At 38.5% G+C, this 19583-nt stretch overlaps 1 protein-coding gene across 1 annotated transcript in view; it reads right to left on the bottom strand.

Moving 5' to 3' along the window:
• The window catches only part of dnah5l (dynein, axonemal, heavy chain 5 like), an 87194-nt gene that overhangs the window by 25606 nt on the left and 42005 nt on the right, over positions 1 to 19583 (bottom strand). Inside the window, exons 41-58 of the mRNA XM_053494473.1 lie at positions 19078 to 19250; positions 18656 to 18834; positions 18299 to 18486; positions 17487 to 17681; positions 14808 to 14942; positions 14211 to 14400; positions 13290 to 13507; positions 11612 to 11923; positions 11115 to 11204; positions 10221 to 10451; positions 8829 to 8996; positions 8447 to 8653; positions 6786 to 7115; positions 6219 to 6425; positions 2514 to 2756; positions 1901 to 2055; positions 1158 to 1822; positions 721 to 1001 (exon numbers count right to left, since the gene is read on the bottom strand). Of these exons, the coding sequence (XP_053350448.1) occupies positions 721 to 1001; positions 1158 to 1822; positions 1901 to 2055; positions 2514 to 2756; positions 6219 to 6425; positions 6786 to 7115; positions 8447 to 8653; positions 8829 to 8996; positions 10221 to 10451; positions 11115 to 11204; positions 11612 to 11923; positions 13290 to 13507; positions 14211 to 14400; positions 14808 to 14942; positions 17487 to 17681; positions 18299 to 18486; positions 18656 to 18834; positions 19078 to 19250 (4167 nt within the window). The remainder of the gene's footprint in view (positions 1 to 720; positions 1002 to 1157; positions 1823 to 1900; positions 2056 to 2513; positions 2757 to 6218; positions 6426 to 6785; positions 7116 to 8446; positions 8654 to 8828; positions 8997 to 10220; positions 10452 to 11114; positions 11205 to 11611; positions 11924 to 13289; positions 13508 to 14210; positions 14401 to 14807; positions 14943 to 17486; positions 17682 to 18298; positions 18487 to 18655; positions 18835 to 19077; positions 19251 to 19583) is intronic.

The following is a 19583-nucleotide window of genomic DNA, read 5'->3' on the forward strand; positions in this document are numbered from 1 at the left end:
TTGTTAAAAACAGTGAAGCATTTACAGGTTGGTGTGTACGATAATTTGGTGGTGTAGGTCAGTGTGTCTGCACTTGTGTTGATTAGTCAGTCCAGTCTCAATATTTTGAGGTAGTTGAGTTAAGCTGTGTGATAATGTTTGTGTTTGTGTGTGTGTGAGTGTGTTTGTGTTTATCAGTCCAGTCCCTTTTTGTTGAGGAGACGGATGGCTTGTGGAAAAAAGCTGTTGCACAGTCTGGATGTGTGTGCCCGAATGCTTCGGTACCTTTTTCCAGAGTACCCTGAGGGAACCCACTGAGCAGAGGGAGAATATACAAACTCCATGCATGCAGACCCCGGAGCGGGAATTGAACCCGCACCCTGGCGATGCAAGGCAAGAGCAAATCACTAAGCCACCATGCCACCTAATTAACATATTAGTGTACAGATTTCCTGTTTCACTGATGGTACAGTATCACATGCCTGTGATGTGGTAGCAGTGGGCAAAATTAAACAGTAACAACGATGACCCGCAAAACTCTCTAAGCAAGTAATGGGGTCAAAACCTAACAGCCAATAGTTAAACATGCCGGCATCACATGATCCATTGATTTATCAATGTAACAATTTAATTTATCATGGTCTAGGAAAAGGATGTGAGAGAAACCACTGAACAATAATGGAATGATTCATGCTCTATGATTTTTTCTTTTCAGGGCAATGATCCAATTTTATCACTTACTTGTAGAGCAGCCTCTGCAGCATCTAAAGCAGGTTTTGCAGCTTCCAGTTTTGCCTCTGCTACTTTTTTATCCCCAGCTATTTCATCCACAATAGCTTGGGCCTTGTCCTTCACTTTCTGGACCTGGGTCTTAACCTTCTCAGCTGCTTGTGCTTTAACAGTCACCTCTTGAAGGACTACATCTGCTTTATGAGATGCCACTTCCAGTTCCTGTTCTTTCACAACTAGTTCTTTGGAAAGTTGGCTGATAGCTTGCTCTGCTTCCATTAACCTATCAAGACCTGCAGGAGACATTTAGCGTATTCAGATATATATATAGTACGAAACATTTAAGGTAATATTCCAATAAATAATATTGATTTCATGACCTTCAACTTTTATATCCATGTTATGTTGTTTCATTCTTTAATTATGAATTTGAACTTAAACATTCATACCTGTGTTCATCCGTTTTGCCAACATTCCCACATTTCCAATCTTCTCATGGTAAATGGTCTGATATCCTTTAATAAAAGATAAGTATGATTTGGGTGTAACATAGGTCTGCCTTCTGTAGCGCTGATAATATTCAATACATATCTGTGCCACCAAATCCTGAAATGTTCCCATTGTGCTGATCACATTTTTTTTTACATTCTCGGAGCACTGAAAAGGATAACTAGCCAGGAAATGCTGAGCAACAGCTACTAAAGCATCCTTTGGCCATCTTTGGAACCAGTCCACTGTGCATCCAGAGATTAAACCAGGGAACCGCAATGCACGAGAACGAAGTTTTTCCCCAACAGGAGAGAAACAAAGAACAACATGGAGGTTACTGCGTACTCTAGATAAAAAGTAGCTGTACAAATTGTCAGAGGTTGGAGGCATGCGAGGATGTTGGCGCTTCATGAAGGGAATCAAATACTGAGTGATTTCGTCAATTTCATCTCGAGCGAACAGATTGGAGACCTCACCAGATGCCACAAGATTATTCATGTACTCAAGGAAGGACTCATCCTTAACATCATTGTCAGTGAAGATAAAAGTAACACCTTTGCCTTCCACTCCTGCAATTCTGTACAAGGTCTTCAGGTCCTCCATGAGATTACTCACATTGTAGGTTCTTTAAAAAAAATTGGAAATGAACAATATTTATTATAAATATAAATATACACACATATCCATATATTCAAATGCTTACCGTGTAAGAGTAATCTGAAAAATCTGATAACCAGCAATAAAGGAGGCCAAGCGTGTGAGACTCTGCTTTCCTGATCCTCCTACACCAACTAACAGGGCATTACCTTCAGGAGTGCGAATTATGCGTGATATCTTCACCAGGTGAATCATTGCATCCTGTCAGACAAGAAGAATAATTAAATATATGAAAGATTGTCATCACATGTATATATACAGTGGTACCTTAATATACAGTGGTACCTTACAAATGCTACTCTTTAAGAATGTTAGCAAGGATGGTAGCAAGAAGAAAAGGGAGCCACTTTTAGTTTGATTTTTAAAGCAGCTGGTGCCAGATGAATCATAAATTAAGGTTACGTAAGGTTTAATGTTGATTTATTTTTATATTTTACTTCATTTACATGTCAGATTATCTGCACTTACATTATTTCCTATGGGAAAATGTGTTTCGCAATACAATATTTCTTCGTAAGAACTTGCCTCAGAGTATTAAATTTGTATGCTAAGGTACCACTGTAATATTTTATTGAAAAAAACTTTTTGTGATAAGATAGATTTACACACACACAAAAAAGCTAATATTTCATTACCAAAAATAAAATCTTCAAACTGACCTTAAAGAAGACCAGGTCCATTGGAGCACCTCTCATAGACTCATTATACTGCTGCAGAAACAGAGCAAGGCGATCTGACAGAGCGGCGAAAGAGGGAATAGGTTCATATATCTTTGGAGTCAAAATGTCAGAGTCTTCAGGTTCATCTCCCATTATCTCAGGGGCATCTCTAAGGAAATCCACAAAATATTCTTCCCATAGATTATTCTCCGTTGAACCAGTTCCATGGTCTTCTAACAGAATCTACACAGTACACAGATATGAGATCATAATTTCATATTGCTACCCTGTAAGTGAAGCAAAAACATAAAGGTAGTTTCACCAAGAATTTAGATAAAACGTCTTGGCTTACTTTGCTGTAACCCTGTTCCCTGAAAAAGCGGGAACGAGATGCTGCGTGAAAACGCTATGGGAACGCTCCTTATTCTACCGGTTGTGAAGCAGGTGTGTATCAAACACGCCAAATTTTGGCGTGCACAGCATCTCGTTCCCGCTTTTTCAGGGAACAGGGTTACAGCAAAGGAACCCGAGACATTCCCTCTCAAAAGCTATACATGATGCTGTGTGAAAAGGCTATGGAAAAGAGAATATAAATGCTGCCGCACTGCAAGTGCCTGGACCTCCAGGGTTGTGTTGTGTGTGCGCACAATAGCCAAGGAGGTCTCAGACATAACTTTGAGATGCTGACTCGAGGACCCATAAGAACCTGCCGCATCACACACTTGCTGCAAGGGGACATTTCTTGCCAGCGCAATTGATGAGGCAATCCCCCTGGTCAAATAAGCCCTGATTCCTAGAGGCAAAGTGTGACCATGCGCCTCGTAGGCTAGGGCAATGGCATCTCTCACCCAATGTGACAGCATTTTTCTAGTGGCGGCTGCCCCCCTGGTTGCAGCCCCTTAGCATATAAAAAGCTGCTCTGACTTACGCCACTGGCTAGTGCGGTGTACATAAATCTGAAGAGCACGTACTGGACACAGTAAGTAAAGTCTTTTCTGCTCTGGAGCTATAAAAGGCACCGGACAGAAGGCTTCGAGAACAACTGGGTGCATGGTCGAGAATGGAACTTTCGGAAGATAGTTCGGGTGAGGATGCAGAATAGCTATGACTAGTCCAGGGGCAAAGTCTAGGCAGGATGGGGAGACTGACCAAGGCTGCAGATCTTCAATTCTCTTCAAAGAAGTAATGGCCATAAGAAAAATTATCTTAAGGGTCAGAAGCCTGACAGGCACTGACTCTAGTAGTTCGAAAGGGGTGTCAATCAGACCTTCGAGCACAATCGCTAAGTTCAAGAAGGGACCGTCGCTCTAGTAAACGGCATCTACCATTTAGCTCCACGTATAAAACGGGCATAAGTTCTTCTAGTGGAGGGAGTCCCCCTCAGGGGCCAGACGAGAAGGTTCCAAAACTCGGGCCAGGGATAAAATATTGTCCCCTACGCCTGAGACAGAAGATACCTCCTCACTGAAATCACTCATGGTGAGTCATCTAGGAGAGATATTAGATCTGAGAACCACACTCTGGTCGGCCAACAGGGTGCTATCAATAAAAGGTGCAAACCCTGTTGACGGACCTTCACCCGGACTTCCGGGAGCAGAGCTATCGGAGGAAATGCATAAAGATGTAATCTGGGTCACGTATGGGCTATCGCGTTCAGACCCAGGGGGGCTGGAGTAGTCAGAGAGTAGTAAAGGGGACATTGTGCTGTTTCTTGCAAGGCACAAAGGTCCACCTCTGCTACATAAAATATCTCCCAGATTTGACTGACTACTTCGGGGTGGCGTTGTCCTTTGAGCAAAAAAGAGAATGCCTCTCCTCGCCTCTTCTTTAGTTTCAATAGAGGTGAGCTAGGACGACATCTCGATGTCGAAGCTTTAGCTGCTAAGACTGAGCCAGGATCAGCCAGTCGTCTATATAATTCAGAATACGAATGCTCTGGAATCATAGAGCCAGAGCTACATCCGTGCATTTTATATGTGCCGGGGTGACAGAGCTAGGCTAAAAAGAAAGACCCGATAATGGTAAGCTTTGCCCCTGAAAAGCGAACCTCAGGAACTTCCTGTGTTGTGGCAATATTTCTACATGAAAATATGCGTCCTTCAGGTTGATTGTCACAAACCAATCCTTTGATTGGATTTGAGAAAAAATCATTTTGGCTGTCAAAATTTGATGTTCAGCATGGGTCTCTGTCTGGCAGGGGAACATGTTCTATGGCCCCTTTTTCCAGCAAATACTGTAATTGCCCAGTCAGCAAAGGCGCTCGTTCCGGTTTCTTGGAAGTGGAGACCACACCATTGAAACGCTGAGGACGATGTGCAAAATGAATACAGTAGCCTCTCTCTACAGTGCTTTGTACCTAAAGAAACATATCTGGCAGTAGGTTCCCCGCTGTGTTTACGGCATCGCCAAAGAGGCTGGAAGGTGAGATGGGGGCATCAAGGAGGAAAGCGCGATCCCTGTCCTTGATGCCCATGAGGTTAAACCACAAATATCTCTCCATGGCGACCATGGCAGCCATAGAAGGGCCAATAGCAAGGGCCGTCTGCTTGGTGGCACGGAGAAATAAATCTGTGGCTTGGCGTAGCTCCGCAAATGCTGCATTGTCGATAGACCCACCAGTGCTCAGATCTCTCAGCAGGTCAGGCTGGTATGCCTGCAAAACCGCCATGGTGTGCAGGGCAGCACCAGTCTGACCCGCTGCCTGAAAAAGCTTTTCCCACCATCAAAGGGCTTTTTCAGGGAGGATGAGCTCCCAGGAGAGAGACAGCCCGCAAGCATCTCTTCAATCTGGGGCATCATCATATAAAACCGCGCTTTTTCCATCAGTGACATTTAAATAAATCGATGTCAATAGCACAAAAACACGGGTTGAATAGGGCTTATTTCATGAATGAGTTAACTCGTCATGGAGGTCACCAAAGAAGGGGAGGGACTGTCATTGAGGCCCCTTCCCCGGCCACCCGACAGAAACCTGTCGTCTAACTTTGAGCGCTTGGGGGATTTTTTTTTCTTCAAGTAACTCCTCATACGCTATGTCATCATTAGAGGACTGCTCTGAGGTGGCTATGTCCATTTCCACGGAAGCAAAAGAGAAAGTCTCTTCTGCCCATTCACAAGAAGCGCTGAAGCGCGCTTGAGGAGTGGACGCTAAAACTTCCTGATCTGGCGAGAGCGCGAGAGAAAGGATGGATTTCATCTCATGCACATCTGCCAGATCTGCACATCCCACAAATGTGCTGCGGCTCACGGTTTCTCTTTAAAGAAGGCAAGCCGCGCGAAGCACACAAAACAGAAAGTGTGGAGATCGCCATCCGTATGAGATCTGTCACAGGGAGGCACACATCTCTTACCAAACTCTGCCATATTGGTGAGTTATCGATATCTATATAACACTTATACACACGCAAACACAATGCAGTCCTTGAAGACAAAAAGACCCAAGGATGTTTCCGGTTTACTCCTATTTATAACCTGCAGGTGCACCTCATCAGATGACGTCACCTGACCGAGGTTATATAAGCCAAAATTTGGAGTGTTTGATACACACATGCTTCACAACCGGTAGAACACAGGGATGTTCCCATAGCGTTTTCACGCAGCATCAAGTGTAGCTTTTGAAAGGAAACACTAACCCAATGCATACAAAATGAGGCAATTTAAATATTCTGTTTGTTCAATGTTTCAAACATTATATGGTACCCTCACCCTTTCCAGAATGCTGTCAAAGATCTCACTATCGTTCTGGTCAATGAAGCGGTCTGCGATAACTCGTCCGCACTCATGACGGAAGAGAGAGAGCAGGATCTCTTTGTCTTTGCACACTTCTGCTCCTATGGTCAGTATGCCCTGCCATATCCTACTCAGGTCCCGTAAATTAAAGATATAGTGGAACTTTGCAGGAGATGGCAACATCTAGAAAGGTTGATTTTATTAGTAATACAGAGTAAATGCAGGTATATAATATATATATATATTTTTTTTTTGCTAAAATGTACTTTTAAATATTTAAATTTTAATAAATACAAAAAAAGAAAATAATTTATAAATTGTAGCATACAAAATTAAACTGAAGTGAAAAGACACAATATATCTTTTAGTTACTGAAATTTTTCAGAATGGTGACAATGTATGGTCTCTGTATAATCTCTGTATCTCTGTATAATAAAAAAAAGTAATGCAATTGTGCAAATGCTAAGCAAACAAGATATTTCCAAATATAATTAATGGAACACGACCACATCAATATAAACAAAAAAATATTATTTGTGTCACCTTCATTTTAACAGTTTGCCACACTTTCCTTATAGTTGGTACAAGTGCTGTAGCAAGGAAGCACACACTCTCTGTAAACCCTCGTTCTGGGCAGAAATATCCAGATGCCAATGTGTGGAAGATCTTATCTATAGAAGAGTTGGATGGAAGAGTACAGTTGAACACACAGAACTGGCGCTTAAGACGCTGTGGGATGTCGTTGCAGCCGCCTCCAGGGTGGATCATAGCTGCAATTAACTGCAGATCCACTACGCTGATAAACTTTCCAGGCCGATCTAGACTGTAAAAGCCTCCCTGCTCCATCAGCTGACGGACTATTTCATTAGTGATCTGAGGGAGGGACACAAAAATAAGAATTGTAAATGAATACAGAACATCTGAAATTATTTATTTAATGAAATATTTAATACCATCTGAAGTCGTTGATAGGAAAAGAGTTAAAAGTAGAAAGAGTTAAAAGATTAAAGCTAAAAATAATGTGATCAGCTTTAGTGTAATCAGTGATATTATTACTGTATTTCAGGTTGAAGCCCACAAACTTGTCTGTCTGTCATTTTGTACGGCAGAGCTCTCTGTAGAACTTATTAATATAAAGAAATAAATTTGTCTAAGGTTATCTTACGCGCTGTTTACGCTAAGTTATACTTCTTACGTTAAATACAGCTAAATACACTTCCTGTTCTATAATCAGAGAGTGAATCAAAGATGAAAAAATCAAAAAGGTTGATCAGATAAAGATAAAGCACGTTAAAATTAACTTATCCCACTTATACCACACTCTGGTGTTCCAGAGGACCTACCACGGTCATACAAAGGGAATGAATACCACCATCACTATTGGCCTCCACAGTCCCTAGTGGGACTACAAAGGTTCGGAGATGGATGGATACAATTTTTTTATTATGACTGTTAGACACTTTTAAGACCGCAGGAGCCCTTGTCTTTATTCCATGTGCTTTAAATCATTATAGACCAGAACAACTGCTACAGTATCTGACTTCATCAGGTATGTTAAATTGGAGAAAAGAGAGGACAGACTGCTAGAGAATTTTTTTTGGTAATATTAAAATGGCATCTGAGGTAAGCCACTCTAATGCCTCTGCAATTCCTAAAACTAGGAATAAGTCTGTATTACTATGGTCTGAGGACAATGTGAAGACATTGAGAAGATCCTTTCTTTGTAGAAACTGGAGTATTTCTCATAATGAATCATTGAGGAGACACAATAATGGAATATATCAACATTTAATTTAATACATTGCCTAAAAGAAGCTTTTTCCACTATCTGAACAACAAGCCACAAATCACCAGGTAGGTCAATCACTGGATTAATGCAAAAGAAAATGGTTTAAAAATCATTTTAGGCTTGTCTAATTTTCAAAGACAACTTAATCAATATCTGAGGAGAACCAGAGAAAAATGTAGAATGATAATCGGAAAAAACGTCAGCTCGATGCACAATAACATGCTATACGCATAAGTGAAAAGTGTTAAAAAACATAAATTCTATTAGAGAAAATTTATCCTTTAGGAAACATATAAGCAAATAAGCTTAGCTATTTTTAAATATACTTCTTTTTCTTTTTTTTTTTAACTGTTCGTCTGTAACTCTTTCTGTATTGGTTTTAATTAAAATATTTATTAAAAAGTGACAAGCTCACCTGGTCTCCCCACTCATTAATTACTGGCATATTTATATCATCAATGAAAACTGTCATCTTTTTTCCTGCAGGCGGTCCATACGTCGTGCCCATTCGTTTATCTATGTAGCTTTCAATGGTTTGCTGGAACATGCTAGGCAGAGTGGCTGAGGAAAAGTTTAAACTCTTACTCAGGTGAGTTTCAGGGTTATACTTGCTGGTGTAGCCCTGCAGAAGAGGCAATGCATTGTGAATATAAAAAACAAACACATCTATCCCAATCTAACAATAATCTTATTTTACACAGTGATGATTACTGATGATAAACAAGTTAATTAGATGAGCAAAGTGAAGAGGTTGAACACATAAAAAAAAAGATAAACAGTTCAATGCAAAAACAAACCTTAATCATTACAGTCTTGCCAGTGCCCTGTTCACCGATCAGCAGAACCGCTTTGCCCTGCTTCATTAGAGTTTGCAAAAGGAAGTCAGTCCGTGTATTGTCCACATTTGGCACCAAAATAGAGGCATAGTCAGGTACAGTGTCCTTAGGATAGTGATATTCTTGCACCTGATAATAACAATCAAATTAAAATATGAGGTTAATAAAGCAAACAGAAGTCTGCATACAGTATATTGCATATTCAGTAATTTAATACATATATAATGTCAAGTCCAGAATTATTACTTGAATAAGATGAATAAGTATTACAGACAAAACATACAAATAAGTGCCAAAATAAGTGAAAAATGGTGGCATTTTGTTGGTATAGTTTGGGTACACTTGTCCCAAACTAAAAGTCTTTTTTGACTAACCACTTTAAACAATCCACAATACAGAATGCATCACTGTATGGTCTGTTGAGTATGAAAACATGTTAATTTTATATATTGTATGGCTTTCACAAAATCAAAGACGAATGAAAACACATTTTGAGATCTAATCTGTTTAAACAAATGCAATTTAAGCTTTATAATTTTTCTCACTATATAATTTAGAGTCTCTATAACAGTAAAAATATTGCAGCAACCCTATAAATAATTTATGTTACAGACCATGTTTTTATAATCTTGCTTAAACTTAAAATTATTATTTTTTAATTAATTACATGTCAAGTAAAATATTTTTAATATTTTTTGGTTTTCATTTTTATGATTATAGATTGCAGTTCATTCAGTTTTTCAAAATATTAGAATATTTTATTTCAAAGAGGAGCCGAAACAACAATATTATAGAGTACAACGTGATTATGCAGACCTGCCCTAAATGAACAAGTATCTATACCAAATATACAGTAGGTACAGTATACGAGAGATTGCGCTTCAGGCCATTGAGGTGTAACCAGACTATTATACATCAAAACCTTATTCATTTAGGAGTGTTGGTAAATGCCTGATTGAAGAAGGTTAGGTGTGTGCACAGGAAAAGCAACTGGTAGTCAGCGAATCCAACCAGTTTTGTGCTATTTCTTCCTAAATATCATTCTTAAGTTAGTCGAACCATCAGGTAACACTTGATAATTTCCATAAGTATATTATTAAAATGTTATTTTAAAAAATGTAACACATTGTAAGAAAAATCTAATCTGATATAATCAAGATCTGCTTCCAATAAGCTCATTAAGGTTTAGGTAAAATTAACAAATCAGTTTCCCTACCAGAAATAGAAAGCTTAAACATCCTAATGTTATTTTATTTAATATACTATAGCATATACGATACTATACTATAATATACTTACATTTAAGCTGCTTCTAGATAACATTTAACAAATTCAGAATAAGCTTAAAATTACCTTATTTGACCATGGCTCCCATTCACCAGTTTCACTGACCACATATTCAAAGATTGTTTGATCATCCTGTGTGCTAGGCAGGTTCAGTGAGGCTGAATGATTTCTGAGAAACACCTCCATCTTGGCTCGATCCTCCAGTTCCAGCAATGCACCCACAGACCACATCACAGCAAACACAAACAGACGGCTAACGTGAGTCACCGTCAAGTTCTTCTCTTCGACAAGAAGACCCTGTAAGAAAAGAGTCAAAAATGTCACATATTGTAATCACTTAAACTGATAATCAAATTTATCAATAGTGCGACAGGCAATACCAAAGCCATGAAGGGGTGTACTTGGCAAGACCCAAGGATCCCAAGGATTTCCAGCAGAACATTACACAAATTTTTTTTTCGGTTTGCTTTTTTCTATAGTACAACACACACGCATCCAGCTGTCCACATGATGTAAAAAAAAAACAAACCATGATTTATCAGGACACTTTCTTCGTTTGCTCTGTAGTCTAGTTCTTATACTCACATGCCCATTGTGGGCACTTTTGGCGGGGAACAAGAGTTACCATGGGCACCCTGACCAGGCCGCGGCTACACAGCCCCATACGCAACATTAACTTTTCAGCAATTTAAGCTACAGTAGCTCTTCTGTTGGATCAGACTACATGGGGCAGCCTTTGCTCCCCAAACACATTAATGAGCCATCATGAACTGGTTCAACGGTTGAAGACAGACACAGTTTTTGTTTTATCCAGCTGGATTTACTTTTATCATCTTACCAGATAACACCATCATCCAATAAAAAAAATAATAAAAATAAAGAACAGAGTCACTGATTTGGGAAAGGATCACTCCCTTCTAATTACCTTCTCAATGGCCACAAATAACACGCTGGGTTTACCTGTAAAATATCAATTGTCTGTTTGATGTACATGCATTCCAGAATCTGCATCTTGGGTGAAACTGCAGTAAAAACAAAGTTCATCAAGTCCTGTGGAAACATACAGTACAAACTTCTAGTTAGAATCTGCAGAATGTATATAAATTTAAAAAACACTCTGTGTTTTTAATTTGTATACAGAACATGCATAGTGAGGAGTTAACTGGGAATGATTCAAAAATGCAGCAATTTTTTTTTTTTGCATTTTGTGCAGAAGCAAGGAGAAAAGGGAGCCATGTTCAGATTTGTTTTTAAAGCAACCGGTGCCAATAGAAATCATAAATTGGGGTTAAGTGAGGTTTAATGTCTATTTATTTCATACCTGTATATTAGTTAATTTACATGACTTTTCTAAATGTCTTGATTGTTTTTATATACAAAAATATGACTATAGTGTTTGAAATTGGTAATATTTATGGGTGGCTGGAGCCACGGTACCTCTGGCCTCTGACACTGACCTGGTAGATGCTGTTAAAGCAGCTAAGAAGCACATCTGCATGTGATGATTGAATTTTCTTTAGCCACGCCTGTAGAATGGGTCTCCAGTCCAGCACAGATGAGCTCATGAAGACCATGCCGTTACGAGAGACAGTGGCCGGAGAAGCGTTATCTATGTTGTGAGGCTCAAAAACCACTTTACAATACGGAGACATTGGGATGCGGTCTCCGTTAGCCAGGGTGAGAGTTTTATTGTCATCTAAAACTGAATTGAGGTTTTCAATCCAGACAGCATCTACTGGACCATCTAGAACAATCCATATACATTCCCCCTAAAAACAAACATTCAAGTGTTAGAAATCTTCTTCTTCTTTGTCTTTCGGCTGTGTTAGAAATTATAAATAATATTCTAGAAGTTAAGATAAAGTAACCTTTATGCATTACATACAGTACATGTAGCATATAATTAGAATTTTACCAAGTTCATCTATTACAGTCAGTGGGAACATATTTCACATTTATATTAGATATACTGTAATAGGACAGTTTCTGAAACTGTAAGGGAGTCTACACTGGGAGAAAGGTTGTTGGTGATGAACCGGAGTGGTAATCATTCACGTGGCACTTCAGATATCTGTTGTCTCACATATTGATATAATCTCTCTCTTTATCTTCCCTTGAACAGGGTGCTGATTGTGTGTCTACGCATGGTGGAATTTGTATTCAAAAGGTTTTTCTTTTCTTTTTTAAGTATTCATCTATAATGCAAAGGGTGCAGTTCTAAATAAAAAGCTTACACAGGATTAGACTATGGCCCCCTACTGGGTACTACTGGGATTGTTTGCCTGGAGCTGAAAACCAGGAGCTCTTTGGAGAACAAAGAAACATTCACATATTATTCTATCACTGTTTTAAGTAAAGCAACCTCATGTTCTCTTTTACAGTAGCAACATAATATGATGTACAGCAAGATTGCAAATGTGCTGGCCACATTAACCCCTTCTCCTTCCCAGAGAGCTGTTGGGCAGGACTTTGAGGACTACAGTATGGAGGGCTGGCCAAAATCAAGCTGGGTCAGCTGCCCTTGGTCTTCCAATCCAGAACCAATATACTGACCTGGTCAGCTTTCAAGGATGTTTGTGCTTTTATTGTCTTTCACAAAGGTCTAAAACAATAAAAGGCTTTGTAAATGTACAGTATAGTATATTCAAGATGAGGTATCCTTAGTTGTCCTCAGTTACTGAGCACTTTAAGCCTTTTTCAAAATAGATAAGAAAGTGATGGAGCAGTGATGGAAAGTAATTTCTCTCCTAGAAAACTTCAGAATTGTTGCTGGGTGATGTTGTGAACTGTAACAATACTCCTAAAGAACTTTCAACATGATGGCTAGGAGATGGTTGAACTCTCATGGCTGGACTCCTTGAAGTAGACAAACAGACAAAACCTTACACTGGAGGATTTAGAGCTCATTTAGACTGGCACTTGTGCTTATGTACATCATACTGTACATCATTTATACATCATACCTCACTTTATTTTAATGATTTTAATGATTGCTGTATAACCTACAGAAACTATCCTGCAAAACCCAATTCTGTGAATTTCTAAAATCTGTTTATTTCTGGCTCTGTTATGACCAATTAAGATTATGAACACTTACCTGCTATCAGATATTAAACACACAGTCATCATTCTTACCTTTTTTGCTTTCAGAGTCTTCCTCCATAGTGTGGAGAACACTCCGTCTGTCCAGTCATTTGTGGCCACATCCAGAGTACCGAACATCTGTGAGGCCGTGATGGCCTTAGGATTCATTCTCATTTCTTTGTGTGGAGTGCCACAATTTGTCATAGCCTTTAGCAGAGTATGAATGCAGGTGGTTTTGCCCGTTCCACTGGGACCCAGAGTCATGATGCCTGTCAAAAACCATCAAACGATTTGTCGTAAACCTTAGATAGTTGTATGTAAAAATATGCTCAAACGGTCAGCAAAAAAAATCATACTGCACTGTATAATGTATTAATTCGGGTAAAAACTCAGTGTGAACTTTATTGTTGGCTTCCTACAGTATGTATTACTATTAATAATAAAAAGTCAAGACACAGAAACTTGTTTACATGTGAATTTTCTATTCCTTCCCCATGCTTCATGTACCATGAGGAATTTAACCTAGAGACGTTAAACAGTAGATGGGTGTCAACATTTAGAGACATACAGTATTAGACAACATTTTTAATATAATTTTCTGATTACGTATAAAGCCTTGTGATGAAGCCCAACATGCATCGTATGTCCATTATTCTGTAATTATTCTGAAAAGCCTTGGTTTGTATAATAATAATATTAGTTAAAACATAGAATTTGTTGAATATTTATTGCATTTACATCTGCTTAGTTTTAAATAAAAGTAATATCCTTTAAAGCAGTCTTAGTCCCTCATTGTTAATGTCCCTCAAATGATGACACTGTTGTCATAGCTACTGTATGTCAGGAAACATCAGTGGGTTCCACTAAGGGCAGTAAACAAACTTGGCCATTTAATCAATCTATTCTGAAGTCCTTGTAAGTTTCTGTAAAATTCATGTACAGTAGTCTAGTTAATGTTACTGTATGACTCACCATGCCTCACGCGCTGCGTCTCGTAGAGCTGCACCAGTTTAAGCATCCATGGTGGATGGGCAATGAGGCCTGCCTCCTCAGCCTGAGTGCTAATAGCTGCCTCCAGCTCAGGGTAACCAACTTTATCCAGACTGATGCCCGGAAACAAGTCATTAATCAGACTCAGAAACAGAGGTTCATCCTCATCTACCTGTAAAGAAAAAATCAGATGCTTATTACCAGTATAAAAGTTTAAAAGACACTGTGACACCCTGGCTGTAAGAAAAATGAGGTATGATCTGGAAATGATAAGAAATACTTTGATCACTGTAATCTGTTTAAAACCCAGCTTCACTTGTGGGGTCATAGTTATTACCCACACTAAAGGCACAAGTATTAAATATCAAAACTTTATAAAATCTTTTTTTTTTTTTTAAGAAAATGTATTCCCTACGGCTTTCTGGTCTAAAACTTTAAGATAAAATTAATAGACAATTAATAGACAATATATACCATACCATATAAAATAATTTTGTTTTGTTAGCAGGGACATACATTGCTAGCGCTTAAATGCTATTTTAGTGCTAATTAACCACAAGTATTTAGACAGTGACATACCAGTTTGGAGAGGTTCATGTCACGTAGCACCCTCATGACCACAGTCTTTTCTGACTCAGACGGGTTAGACCGCTTCACTGCTCCCAGCGTCCTCAGAACAGACAGGATGTTTCTTAGCCCAAAGTCATAGTGAACCTAGGAAAACATACGAATATCAGAACATATTTACTGCTGCATTCTCACAGAAACACAGCAGGAATTGTTGTACTGTGATTCTCCTTAAAAATTAATTGTGTATTATAATTTGATGTCTTTTCCAAACAAAACATGTAAAGCTCAAAAACAACACGTAACGTAAAGACAATCATACATAGTTTACTTTGCAAAATACATACCAACAGAATAGATAATATGGTAATAACTTGTTACATTTCAGAAGGTAAAGTATAACCATAAAAATAAATAATAGCGATATATACAGTACAGTAGTTAGCTTTGTTATTATTTTGCAGAAATCATCAATTATGGTACCTCAAACTACTGAACATATTTAAAAGTGCACCTGCGTCTGTGCTGCTGCCACATACTGTAAGTTACTGATTTAACAATTGGATACCTGTGCAGGTATAAAAATAGGTATTTACACTATATGGTCAGCAAATATATTTTTAATTACAAGAAAATGACCCAGTTTTTAGTACCACATACAGTAGAGAGCTCCAATTCTACAGTATGTGACTCATTATAACATAAAATTGGATGAATATGTAATTCCTCACGTTAATGAAAGGCCTGAATGGAACGTCTGACCGGAACGCTCACTTTTATTTGACACCAAGTTAAACTAAGTTGTATTGCCAGATTCCCTTGATTTCAATATCTATAGGCGAAAAAACATGTTTTACTTTGCCTGGGTTACACCATTACTGTACTGTATGCCTCTTTTACAGATGTTTGGTGCTCCAGCAATGTTTCAGTGTCTCATGGACAGAAACATCTTAACGTTAGCTGGGTCGAGTGTCTGGTGTGGGCTGTCCTCAAACTCCAATACTACCTACTGGGATGGACTTTTATCCACTGTTTGGATCACTCCCCATTACAACTGCTTCACCGAATATACAGTAGAGCACCAACACACAGATGACACTTCAAATTAAATTAACACAGGTAGAAGAGATAGAGAGAGAGAGACCCACTGTTTATAATAAGGATTTATGAGTAGATAAACATGCAGACATGAAGTTCAGGACAAACTTCTTTGCACACAACATACAGTACCTGTCAAGAACTCATTCACAATGGCTGCACAAAGAACACAGTTGTGCATGTACTATAATCTTACATTGTGGTACAGTGAAACCTTGGACTGCGAGTAACCCGGTTTGCGAGTGTTTGCGAAGATTTTTAATACATTTTGACTTGAAAAATGAACAAATCTTGGTTTACAAGTACCGAGTATCATGCATCACGCATGCACTTCTTGTTTTGACGCCGAGCGTCACGTGATCACAACTGAGGCAACGTTTTTTCTCTTTCTTGCGCTGTGGAATTGTGGGTAGTGCTCGTCTCTTATTGGTATAATCAACATCCATGCACGCGTGTACTGTTTACTATAACACAGTGACCACATGTGCGTGCAAAACATATTTTATTTTGTGTTTGTATGCATGTGTGTACAGTGCGCATGAAGTTTCATTCGAGACGTTAAAATCCATTTTCTCTCTCTCTGTATCAGCCTGCTGTTATGTGTGTGCGCACGCCATTGGACACGGTGTGCCCCTTCACACACACACACACACACAGACACACACCCCACCTCTCACCTTTACAAACACACACTCTCTGCTCTACAGAGAAACACTGCTCTGTCGCGATTCTTTTTAAAGGTAAAGTGCAGGTTAATATGTCTGTTTGTTTTACTTTACAGCAGTGATTCCATTAGTATGCGCTCACGCGGGTGTCATTAGCGATGTTCCTTGCTAATCTTTCTGATAAAACAGTCTTTCCGTTAATGTGTCTGTGAGAAACTCAAATAAGAGAGGAGAAAGATTTACTGTGTAAGATGAGAAGGGAGAGAGGGGGAGGGGCTGATTTCTCCTCTTCTCTTACTTTAGCTTTACACACACAAACACACGCACACACACACACACACACAAACACTCAGTGCCTGCGCGCATAAATGGAAACACTTATCTGATGAGATTTATTTATTTTTTTTTAAATAAAGTGCAGGTTAATTTGTTTTATTTTTCCTTTATATTTTGTGTTATTTTTATTTATGTATTTATTTTTTTGGGGTGTGGAATGAATTATTTAAGTTTCTATTATTTCTTATAGGAAAATTTGCTGTTTTGAAATACGAGCTTGCTTCTGGAGCGTAAATCCAAGGTTCCACTGCACATGGAATTTTGAGGTAAATGGTGAGCAAATCACAGTGTTTGAGGCTACCAAGATTAACCCTTAAAGAGATGCTCTTGGCATGCTATTAGCACACACACTTATTTTGTAAATGCTTAAAGTAAACTGCCTGCCTGTCTTTTTCATTTTCATTGAAAATAAATGTAGTATAAAACTGTGAACCTGTAAAATCCTTTCTTTTTAAAAACTTTTAAAAACGTTCTTCATCACTTGTTTACTTTGTTTACACAACAAAATTTTATGACTTTAAACTTCATTTATTAAAAACATTATGTTCAGAATTAACATGTATTGTCATCAGTTACTCCCAGAATAGCTTACTTGTTTGGAGAGCTGCTCCTCACACAGTTTGTAAAGCGTATAAAACTTGCGGCTGAGCACCTGGTTGTCTCGGAAGCCAGCACTCGCAAGTTTGACTCTCATAATGATAGCACGATCTGGCACCATCATGGCCACTATACGAAACTGAATCTTTAAATTCTCCGGCAGCTCCTGTCTTCCTGCATATCCTGGATTCTGTTTTATAAGACACAAGGCTTTTATTTGCTTAATATAAATATAATCATTTACTGGCATTTATAACAAGTTTGTTCAGTTTGATATAGAAACATCGGGGCATTTTAGTGGATGCATTGCTCCACTTTTTTTGGTTTTACAAAAAAAATACATAAAATTCCATTTCCTAGTTTAAAACGGCTACTGCAGTACATTTACGGCATTTGGCAGACGCCCTTCTCCAGTGTAACTGACATTTTATATCATTTCACGTCTGAACAATTGAGGGTTAAAAGCCTTGCTCAAGGTTGCTCCAGATCAGTAGTCCAACACCTTAACCACTGAGCTACCCTAATGTTAGCAACATCAATAGTGCAAATCCCAAACATCCCAGATCCCATACACATGTGCACAAGTGAAGACAATTCCTATATCTTTTTCTATATCTAAATGTGTGTCATGCAAGTATTCATACAAATATTAACAAATGTGGGCTATTCATACACAGCCTATGTGTTAATGTGTTAATGCTAACATTGTGCCTAGCTTTATGCCTTAAGGACTTTACACTTCACATTATGGATAAATCTTATCTCTATTAGAAAAAAATAAAATGTAATGAAAAGATGTGTACTAACCATGGTCAAAAAGATGCCAAACTCTTTGTCCATGTCTACGACATCTCCATCAGTAAAGATAAACTGAGGTTTGTTGTTTTTCTTACACTGGAGCACAATGTAGATCTGCTGAGCAGCCACTGATAGCACCGGCAACTCAATGCGGTTAAACTCATCAAAGCAGCCCCATGCCCCAGACTGCGCCAGTCCTTTTGGACAAACAGTAAACATTGTTAACGTATCAAACCACACTAAAACAAACCCCTAAATTTGAGGCTTTTTATGTAAGTTGATGAAATCATATATTAACCATCATAGCTATAGCTACCATAATTTATAACCATAATAATTATATATGTATGAAATGACATAATGCACCTTTGTAAATACGTCCTAATCCACGATAGTCCATCTGATCTGAGCAGTTGAAGACCACAACATATTTACCAAGGCAACGACCCATGTCTTTAGTAGTCTCAGTCTTTCCTGTTCCTGCTGGACCTGCTGGTGCCCCACCCATACCCATACCTAGTGCCTGCGCCAGGGTTATGTAACATCTAAAGTGAACAGTCAAATAAAGAATTATTATTATTACAAGACTTTGTCTTAAAGGACAGTACAATTTATAATTGCAAATCAATTTGCTAACTTAAAAAAAAGTCATCAGATCCTTAAAATATCCAGATGTTATACAAATGTAAATTGCTTCAGTTTACCACAAATGAATCTACAATTGTAAAACAAAAGGTAAAATATAAATCTGAATAATTAGTTGGCTTCTACAGTGTCTAGTTCCTTACCTGTCAGTAAGAGGGGTTATGACTAGTCTGTCAGTGCACCCAAGGTACTCATTGCAATAATCAAACTCCACATCAGTGATGTGTATCATGCACCTGTCTGTGTCCTCATCAAAGTAGAAACGTGACTGCTTCTGCCACTCAAAGTCTGTTTTAGATCGAATGTTCATTTTTACCTGTAAACACATGTTCTTCAAAGTCAAATTTATGCAAAATCCATTCAGACTGGTAGGTTAATACAGTAATACAATAGTTACTTCCAACCCAAGTGGTGATAATAGAGCATAACAGCACCTGGACATTTAACTATATGCATCATTCCATGTCACATGTGTTCTAACAATCCTACAGTACTAGCATGGCTGAACGTAAGTCGGTTCAGTCTGCAGTACTGAAAAGAGCGGAAAGAGTGAAGCAGCTGCCTGATAAAACCCACAATAAAAAAACAATCATGGAAGCATGAAAATACATTTTATAATGTTATATCACCTTAAACCACACTTGGTTTC

This window comes from Clarias gariepinus, chromosome 4 (genome assembly GCF_024256425.1).
Source record: "Clarias gariepinus isolate MV-2021 ecotype Netherlands chromosome 4, CGAR_prim_01v2, whole genome shotgun sequence".
Classification (NCBI taxonomy): domain Eukaryota; kingdom Metazoa; phylum Chordata; class Actinopteri; order Siluriformes; family Clariidae; genus Clarias; species Clarias gariepinus.